General features: G+C 35.3%; 1 protein-coding gene across 1 annotated transcript; it reads right to left on the bottom strand.

The window, feature by feature from the left end:
- Positions 1-8,101: 8,101 nt before the first annotated feature.
- LOC147288339 (uncharacterized) lies at positions 8,102-9,713 on the bottom strand. The gene is made up of 2 exons (XM_086241676.1): positions 8,609-9,713; positions 8,102-8,461 (listed from the first exon to the last, which is right to left on the bottom strand). The coding sequence occupies exons 1-2, from the start codon at positions 9,711-9,713 to the stop codon at positions 8,454-8,456; spliced, it is 1,113 nt and encodes a 370-aa protein (XP_086097802.1). The 3' UTR covers positions 8,102-8,453.
- Positions 9,714-10,431: the final 718 nt, after the last annotated feature.

Here is a 10,431-nt window from a genome sequence, read left to right as displayed (position 1 = left end):
GATTTGTGGTTTGACCCAAATTTCAGTTTGACCTTTTTATTTTTACAAACTTACAACTGAGTCCTTTTATTTTCTTAGTCAAATCTTAGTCGGAAATTATGTGGATGTGTCATTTTTTTTATTTTTTGGGTAACATGGGTCGACGCCTAAACAACAACAAAAATAAAATATTAAGTGTGTGTTTAGTACTATTTTTAGAATTGTTAAAAGCGTTTTTAAATTAGTAAAAACGTTTTTTGTTCTATTTGACATAAACAAATAAAAATATTTTTATGTAGTTTTTAATAAAGTGTTTTCTCAAGAAGCACTTTCAAGTATTTTTACATAAAGTACTTAAAATTTTTATAAAAATTTATATACGCTTAATTATGAGCAGAAATACTTCTAATAAAAATATTACTAAAGCATAAATGCTTTCTATAAAAAGTGACAAACGAGTCAATATAAAAGCTTAATATATTCATAAAGACAATGCGAGAAAAAGGTTATAAAGCCATGTTTCAGCACAAGTGGTAGGACATAGGAGGGTTGGAGCCTGCTGCAAGGGTTCACTTATTTTGTCTCAACATAAAGAGTCGGAGAAGAAGGAAAAAAAAAAAAGGACAAAAAAAAGAACCTGCATATATATAGAGCTAGTTAGCTAGCTATAGCTAATTCATAGGAGAAAATTACTCGATCAGTAACCCACACCCAGTTGTAAGTAAGTGAAGAGAAAGAGCTAGGTAGCTAGTCTGACCAAAAAAGGAAAAAGAAAGGAAAGGAATTGAATACTAGTTCCCTACCTATAGGGCTTTAGGCTATACATAATCTATATATGGATATAGTTATATATAATCAATTTTGTACGTGTAGCTAGTTTCTTAATTGGGTGAGACTAGAGATTGGGCGTGCAGTTAAAGAAGAAGATTTTGTTTGGTATTAGATTGGATATGGTCATATGGGTTATGTACTCAGTACTCACTGACAAGTTACCAATTTTATATATATTGGATGAGGAGGTAAGTTTTATTCATATTGGATAGGTACAGATCACAGAACTATTCATTATTTAATTTGATACACTGCAAATGAAGATCACTGGTCGTACATAATACATACAACCATATCTCTGATTTGATCTCCAATATGCATGTAAAACTACCACTACCAGTTAGTAGTATATATGATCGATGGATCATCATTCATGTTTCAGTCAGTCACTGTGATCGATGATTTTACACTCAAGCACCTAATTACTACCAAACACACACACACAAGTCTAGGTCTACACCAACACACAAGCAAACTATATATATATATATATATATATATATGGGTTTATTTTATATTTAGTACCTAAATTTTGACATTTGTCTTAATGCGGTACCTAAACTTTGACCCTTGTCTAATAGGTACCAAAATAAATTTTTGTTAAAATTGTCAATAAAAATTAGGGGCAATATAGTCAAAGTATATTTTAATTATTTTCTTTATATGTTTAAAATTATTAAAAAAAAAACACACAACAAACAAAAAAAATTAAAAAAAAAAATAAAAATAAAATTTGTTTGAAGTGACTATATTGCCCCTAACTTTTGTTGATAATTTTAACAGAAATTCATTTTGGTACCTATTAGACACAAAATAAATTTAGGTACTCAATTGGGACAAATAAAAGCTTAGGTACCACATTAAGACAATGGTCAAAGTTCAGATACTAAATATGAAAAAAACCCTATATATATATTCTCTACTGCGCAAAAGATCGATCAAATACATTAAGAGAGTGAGAGAGAGAAAGAAGAAATTAGGTAATTGATTATAGGGTAAATTATAATTTAATACCTCAATTTTACCACCGTTTTCAAGTTCATACCTTAAGTTCAAAAATTTACAAATCCATATCTCAACTTTTATTTTGTTTCAAGTTAATACCTCCGTTAGATTTTTTGTTAATTAACCGTTATTTTTTATGACGTGGTAGATATATATTTGTCTTTTCACCCTATTTTGTCCACTTGAACTCTAATTAGCCACCTAAGCTGTCACATGTAAAAAAAATATTTTAATATTTCAAAAAACTTTAAATCATTTAAGCATTTTTTTTGTGTCCCCGCAACCCCTCTCCTCTGCAACACCACCTTCTTCCACCAATCCCCGCCCCTCCCCTCCTTCTGCCACACCTTCCCCATTCCCACCCCGACCTTGACCCGACCCACCTCCCACCTCCCTCCTCTCACTTTCTCTTTCTCTTTGCCTCCCCTCCCCTCCGCAACACCTCCTTCTTCCACCAATCCCTGTCACTCCCTCTGCCACACCTTCCCCCCGCCCACCCCACCCACCCACCCACCCACCCACCCACCCACCTACCTGATAGAATTAGAGCATCCAACCCAAAACCAATTGGCAATGGTAGAGAGGCCCAAGACTTATAAGCACATATGCTAAGCTCTAGTTTTCCGATGTGGGACATTGCTCCACATTACTCTCAACACGTCCTCGCACTTATGGCGATATTTTGAGTCTTACACGTGAACAAATTGTATTGGGTGACGTGGGAGCACGTGTGGCCAGACATAAGGCTAGACTTGTTGCTAATGGATTTAGTCAAGAACAAGGGCTTGACTATGAGGAAACATTTAGTCATGTTGTCAAGCATGCCACAGTTAGAGTTATTCTTGCTCTAGCAGCTCACTTTCGATGGGAACTTAGGCAACTTGATGTGAAGAATGCCTTCCTGCATGGTGTGTTGCAGGAAGAGGTTTATATGTCCCAACCTCCAGGATTTGAGGACTCCACTCATCCTACATATGTCTGCAAATTAGAAAAGTCCTTATATGGTCTTAAACAAGCTCCTATAGCTTGGAATGAAAGGTTTACCAGTCACTTGCCTGGTCTTGGTTTTCACTCTTCTTATGCAGATCCATCATTGTTTATTAGGTGCATTGGTTCTTCTTTGGTCATTCTCCTGTTATATGTGGATGACATTATCCTTACTGGCAATGATTCCAAGGCTATTCAAGATGTTACCACTCAATTATCACAGGAATTTGAAAATGACAGACCTTGGTGCTCTTCACTATTTTTTAGGGCTTCACATCTCCACTTCAGCTTCAGGTCTTTTTCTACATCAGCACAAATATGCTAAAGAACTTCTGGTTAAAGCAGGCATGGCTGAATGCAAACCATGCTCATCTCCTTGTTTGCCAAATGTAAAGCTGCTCAAGACAGATGACATACCTTTTAATGATCCTATAGCTTATCGCAACATTGTAGGAGGCTTGCAGTATTTGACTTTCACCAGACCTGACATAGCCTTTGCAGTTAATACAGTCTGTCAATTCATGCAAACACCTACTGATCTTCATGAGAAAGCAGTCAAACAAATTCTTAGATATGTTAAGGGTACTTTGGATTTTGGCATTCAATTTAGGCCTGGTTCTTTTGATCTATATGCTTACAATGATGCTAATTGGGGTGGTGATCCCAATGATAGAAGATCCACCACTGGCTATGTTGTTTTTCTTGGATCAAATCCAATTTCTGGGTGCTCACGCAGACAACCAACTGTGTCCAGATCCTCTACTGAGGCAGAATATAGAGCTTTAGCAGTCATAGCTGTTTAATTGGCATGGCTCAGGCAACTTCTATGTGACTTACATGTTTTCCTATCTTCACCTCCTATAATTCATTGTGATAATCTATCTGCAATAACACTCTCTTCCAACCCAGTTCTTCACTCCCGTGCTAAACACATTGAAATAGACTATCATTTCGTTAGAGAACGGGTTCAAAGAGGAGATCTGCGACTTGAATTTGTCTCTAGTTCAGAACAACTTGCAGACATTTTAACCAAAGCCTTCTCCTCTCCCCTGCTTCGTCACATGAGAACCAATCTCATGCTTTGTCCTCCTGACATGCATGAGATTGAGGGAGGCTGATGAGAGTTCCTATCAAGTCAGCATAGTCAACACTGTTGACTGCTGACTCAGCATGCTAGCTGTGTTAGTTATCCAGCTATGTGGTTGTTTTTAGTCTAATAGTCAGTTACTCAGATTCCTTTAACTATGCTTATCTTATATACTGTACGAACATACTTGTAACTATTCATTCAACTCAATACAAGATGAATCAATTCAGTTTCTTTCTTCTCTTGCTTCTCTTTCCCTTTTGTTTTCTCTGTAACCAAACACATGAATTCAATCATGAAGATTATCACCACCCACCCAACCCAACCCAACCCAACCCAGACCCAAACCCGACCCACCTCCCTCCTCTCACTTTTTCTTTCTCTCTGCCTCTCCTCCCTTGCTCTCCAAAAACCCACATCTCTCCTCCATCCTCTCTCCCTCCCTTAACCTGCGCACCCCTCACCCTCATCTCTCTCTCTCACTTTTAATTTCAGGATCTATATATATCTTCTAGTTTCCTAATTTATTGATGACAACAGCCCGTGTAATTTGGAAGATCAAACGAAGGAGAAGGCGTAGCGGCGAAGGGTAAATCTGTAAATGCTCAGACAGTGGAAGGCTTTCGATACCGATTCAGCGTCGTTTTCATTGGAGGTGAAGAACGAGTCGGAGAACTCTTCGAGGAAGACGATGAGGGGGAGCTTGAGAGGGAAGTCGCACTTGGAGATTGAGGAGAAAGCTTGGTCGACGATGAGGATTGGGTGCGTAGAGGGGGCTGGTGGTGCTGGATGGGGGGAGAGAGATGAAGAAGATGGTGGTTTGGGTGGGGGTTGCTCGGGTAGGTAAGGAACACAGCTGAGGGTTGGGTGGGGGGGTGGTCGACGAGGGGAGGCGGACGGAGGTGGAGGGTTTTGGGGCTGGGGAAAGGAGAGAAGGGGAGAAGGGGGAGGAAGGCAGCCTGTGTTTTTTTAATTTAATTTTTTTATATTTTATTAATTTTTAAGTATTTTATTCTTTTTTTATTATTATTCTTCCACATGGCAATTATTAAAAATCAAGTCAATAGTTAGTGATAGGATCCGCGTGTGCCACTTCAGCGTCACGTAGGCAAATAACGTAATAACGGAGGTACCAAGTTGACACGAATTCAAAGTTGAGATATAAAATTGTAACTTTTTGAACTTAAGGTACTAATTTGAAAATGGTAGTAAAGTTGAGGTATTAAATTGTAATTTATCCTTGATTATATATATATATATATATCCCCGGCCATCACTTCCACTATTACATGTACTGCTGAAGTTTGAGCTCTCTTTACAACTTCACTATAGTTCACAGTGATCTCTCTCAAAAAAGGCTGTTGTGGATCATGATCGTGAGGCTCTTTCAGGTAACCATATATGCATCTACTTCAATTAATTTCTGTCTTAATTCTTTAATTTCTAAGGGACTAGCACGCTAGCTGTCAGTTTCATGGTCGAGTTTAATATGATTATATCATGATTCATTTCATACAGTTTCCCATAAATAGAGCCTTTAAATTAAGTCTACTATATATATGCCGTTCTTGCATATATATACAGTTTACTATAAATATATATGATCAGATCATGATTCATTTTACTGTTTGATGATAGATGCCGTTCTTGTTCTTCTAGCTTTTTCTTCCTTACATATACGCAACAAGACCCTCATTCTATTCTTGTTGTCTGAATAATTGTGTTAAGAGTTGCACCCTAGGATTCGATTCATTTCCCATTTAGGTTGTAGAACCAAATGGAAATATCGCATGGTCTCAAGAGAGATCTTGGATACAGAAATTACTGCTAGTTTGACCCAAAAAAAAAAAAAACGGAATTAAGAAGATGATCAACAACTAATATATAGAATAATTTCCTAATAATACACAGTTCTTCATTTATAAACAACTTCAATGCAATCCCTGCAAGATTAGATGATCAAACTATATATTCAGACCAGAGAAAAAATGAGTTGGGCCGTCCGCAAGATCTGGGAAGCCCATGCCAAAATTAAAATGGGCCTTTTTTAACAATCTCAGTAAAAAAAAAAGTTATAATATATATTTTGTCATGTATTAATGTCATACTTCAAATTCTGATCGACGGAGAGTATGTTCAATGTTGCAACAAAAAACTAAAAAATACCTTTTACTTTCTTTATTTTTTTTTATCAGTCTAATTTATTAGCTTCAGCGCAATAACAAAGATATTAAAAAGTGTTTTAATTACATAATTTGGGGCTTATATATAGTTGAGGGTATATTTCAAATTGGAAAATTATATATTTCACAGCTTCAGAGGCATCTGAAATTAGAAAACTATAGGAGTGATACCAAGCTGATTTTGATTGGCAAAAGATCACTCTTTGATATCTAAATCAATCAATGTATTCTCTGGAGAAAAATGAACAAAATTTTAGCAAGATAGTACTCATGAATTGTACTATACTACTAGCTCTCCTATATGTAATATTCTGTTTCTTGATATATACAAACTAGTCAGATCGATTAAGATCGTACTAATTAAGTTTAATTAAAAAAGACTTTAAAAACATCTTACTATTGCTAGTAGATTAATTAAGATATTAAAATTCGCACTGCTAGCTAGCTGTTAATTTAATGCATACGAGAAACAAATTAGTTAATTAAGCTTTGGCAATTTATGTGGGAACAATATCATGCAAAAGTTGGATTCAGGCAATAATGGAAATATTAATTATTTTTGTGTACGATTATAACTTGAAAACAAAAGGCAATAGTTGTACTAAAATAACCAAAAATAATTGTTCTAAAATATTATATATTTTCACAGTATGCATAAGACATATATATATATATATGTTGATATTTTTATAAAGATTAACGTGAAAGAAATTTGAGTATCTAACTCAAACTAATTTGCAATAGTTGGAAAGGCCAAACTTTATCTTTCTCTGAACACGCTCCATATGCATGAGGTTACTGAAGCCTAACACGTAAAAAAAATTAAAGTATCTAATTGAAAACCAATTGATAATGAATGAAGAAGCCTAACTCTTATAAACCACTAATCAAAGTATGTATATCTTTCTCTTAACAATAAAGACGCCAACAAAATATATATATTAAAAAAATAATCAGAGGATCCAAATCCAAATTATACCCTTGAAAATTTGAAATCAAATATAAACATCGTAAAGGCATCTTGATCACCACATGAATATTTGAAACTTCAGGATTCATGGATATATATGGTCAATTTTATGATATATATATAGAGAGAGAGAGAGAGCAAACCTTGAATCCCTGAATCACTATATATAGTTGTATGGCACTAATTAATACTAATGGTGATCTTTATTTACTTTCCTAGAAGATAGTAGTAGCATAGTGGTTGCATATATGTATATAACAAGGAGAAAATCAAATGAACAATTTTCAATCGATTTTGACTAAACTTGAATATATATAAATATATATATATATTTTTATCACAGACTAATTAAACTTGCTTAAACTTGTAATGCCAATTTAGAGGTATATTATATGTATATAGATAAAAATAATAATTAACCTTTATCAAAGACTAAACTTGAATTTTTGAGCTTTTTTGAACTGATCGAAAGTTGTAATGCAAATTTTATTAGACGTATACTATATATATATATAAAAATCAGAAAAACATAATTACCTCTAAAAGATGGTTTTCTTTTAAGTTCACTTTCTTAAAATTACAATCTCAATTAGCTGTATGTAGATTGATCCTTCGCATCACTGGCTATCGTTTTCATTTGCAGCTGGAGGACTATATATGCCGCACTAAATGTATGCATTACAATTACATCATATATAGATCTTAGTTTGCAAATAAATGAGACTTCATGCATGCATATGTTCAAGCTAGGTATATATATATATATATATATATATGCATCCATCTTTATGGTTGTTCTTAAAATCATAATGTATATAGATATATATATATATATATATATATCTTGCTTTCCTCAGCTTCTCTAATTAGTGAAATTACCACTTTAATTAACTCTATAATTTCAATATTCATCTTACTTATCAATCAGTTAATTTTTATCAAACAGGAACAACTATATGTAGTTGTGATCAATCATATATCCGGGTTGATAATCTCACCATCAGCTAGCTGCTGCAAAGAGCATAAAATTCCTTCATGATATCATCAGAAGCTTTAAGGTAATTAATTGACTACTTAGCTTCTACACTGATCTTAATTTGATATTTGATCACTTGTTAATCATATACTTACTTGGACAAGCCAGGAAAACATTTATCTGGTTCGATTGTTTAATTTATAGCATATATATATATATGCATATTCTCCCCAACTGTAAAACAGTGGATTGAGTAACGCAAAGATATAACTGAGCATTCAAATTACAACAATTATCTAATAGATATTGTTAGTATTAACAGAAATAATATATGGCTTACATCTTCGCTGTTTGAACATTGGCAAATCAATGTAGCTAGCTAGCTATCTTTGGTTATAAATTCTGCAAGCCTCCCATGTTCGAATTGCCATAGCTTTAAAGCCCTGCAGAATTAGATAGCTAATTGTTAAAATGTATGCCTACTAATCAGAATTAAAGTTGGATTAATCAGGATTAACTTCCCAAATTTTTTTTTTTTAAAAGGATATGATGGATCTCTTTAATATATATGGAGTATGGACAGTGCATACCAGTAGAAAGGTTCATGTTGGTAATGGCACAAATGCTAGGGCATGATGTGAAGGCGCCATTGATGTCCCAATTTTGAGCTGCATTGCCAAACTGGATGTGTCCGTTTGAACTTTCCATACTTTCCGAGACGATCCCATTAAGCTTTTGCTGATAATTCGAAACTGAACATGGGTCCTTCATCTTTCTTTTGGTCACAATAGATTGATCCTGACTATGATGATCAACTTGACTCATAACTCCAATCACCACCTTGGATGACGAAGATGCTTCACTAATCTCACTGAACATCCTCAATTGGTTCAAGATCTGAGGGCAGCTCCTAACAGTGCCCATCAATTTCTCCTTTGTCCTTTCTCTTGCTCTCGCTCTGGCCTTTGCCCTCGACTCTTTGGCAGCCTCGTTCAACTTCTTCATCTTCAGCTTGTAATCTTCATCTTTGCTTGCTGCATTTTCCATCTCGTTTACATCGGACACGTCTTCGCACTCTGAAGTGGAAGACATGGTTTTATTCTTACTCTTAGAGCGCCCCTTGACGTGTTTGTTGTTGTTCCGCGTTAGGTCTCGGATTGCCTTTCTGGACTTGGTGAGTAGCCACTCTAGGGTTTTGCTGGCCTTGTCAAACCCTAGAAGGTCTTGGAGATCGAAGAACTCGCGGGCGACGTTGATGGAGAGCCTGACCCTCCGATCCCTCAAGCCCTGGGCCGTGAAGATCTTGCTGTGCCGATCTTTCTTCGCGGGCACTGGGAGTACTACTTCCTTGGGAAGAAAATAAGGATTAATGTTGCCATAATGGTAGTCTCCACATGATAAGGCGTTCATAGTCTGTTTGGGAGTTCCATTCGATGAAGAAACTCCCAAATTGATGGCGGTTTCTGGAGGTGGCGGAGCCGCCATCAAATCATTGTTTAGTGAAAATTGGGATGAGAGGGGATCATGGTGATGGTGAAGGAAAATATCTCCATAGTTAATTTGATCAGCTTGGAGAACGTGAGAAAGATGAGGAAGAGGAAGAGGAAGAGGAGGGTGGTAATTAGAAGATAAGGGAAAGTAAGGTGGAAAGGGATTTACAGTAGCACTAGTAGTGTTATTGGTGGAAGAGAACATGATTTGTGGTTTGAATCGATTGATACCTTTCAGAGATCAGCTTCATGAAAGGTACACATATCCATATATGTATATATATATATATCTTCTCAAGATTCCTCTTTTAGATTACTTTCAGAGTCAGTACTCTCTCTCTCTCTCTCTCTCTCTCTCTGTAGGGAGTTCATTATGAGCTGCTTAAAGCTTATTCAGAAATAGCAAAAGCACTAAGTGGCACTATTGTGTTGGGGTTGTCTGTTTTTCATTTTTCTTTTCTTGTTTTTGTTTTTTCTTGTTGACTACATCTTATTGGGTGGTATTATCCTGAGGGCAAAGTCTGCAGTACTGTGATTAAAAATTTGGTGCGGACAGAAATTAGGACTTAGGAGTGCGTGATTGATCGTATCTCAGATGTAATTAAAACTGGACATTATTCATGGAACGTACAATATGTGGGTTTCTCATTTCTGCCACTTAAGGTGGAAACAGAGCATGAGCAAACCGAGAGAGAGAAAGAGAATAGGTAGGGCTAGCTAGGCATGATCAGCTCCCAGTCCAGATTAATAAATATATATTTGAATTCTCGGTTTGTAAGTTGTAATTCTATTTATACTTAAAAAGTATTAAAAATTTATTTTATTTTTTACTTCATATCTTTAGATAATAAATATATAATTAAATTTAAAAGTCAAATACAAATTAGTAAAGAAAAAACAAACTAAATCCTAGTATTTATGCG

Source organism: Dryas octopetala, chromosome 4, assembly GCF_963921425.1.
Source record: "Dryas octopetala chromosome 4, drDryOcto1.1, whole genome shotgun sequence".
In the NCBI taxonomy this organism is placed as follows: domain Eukaryota; kingdom Viridiplantae; phylum Streptophyta; class Magnoliopsida; order Rosales; family Rosaceae; genus Dryas; species Dryas octopetala.
Note: the sequence above shows the minus strand (reverse complement) of the source record. Positions and strands in the feature narration are given on the sequence as shown.

What these genes read in the sequence shown, in the direction of transcription:
- LOC147288339 (XM_086241676.1), bottom strand. Translation starts at nt 9,713, where the DNA reads ATGTTCTCTTCCACCAATAACACTACTAGTGCTACTGTAAATCCCTTT.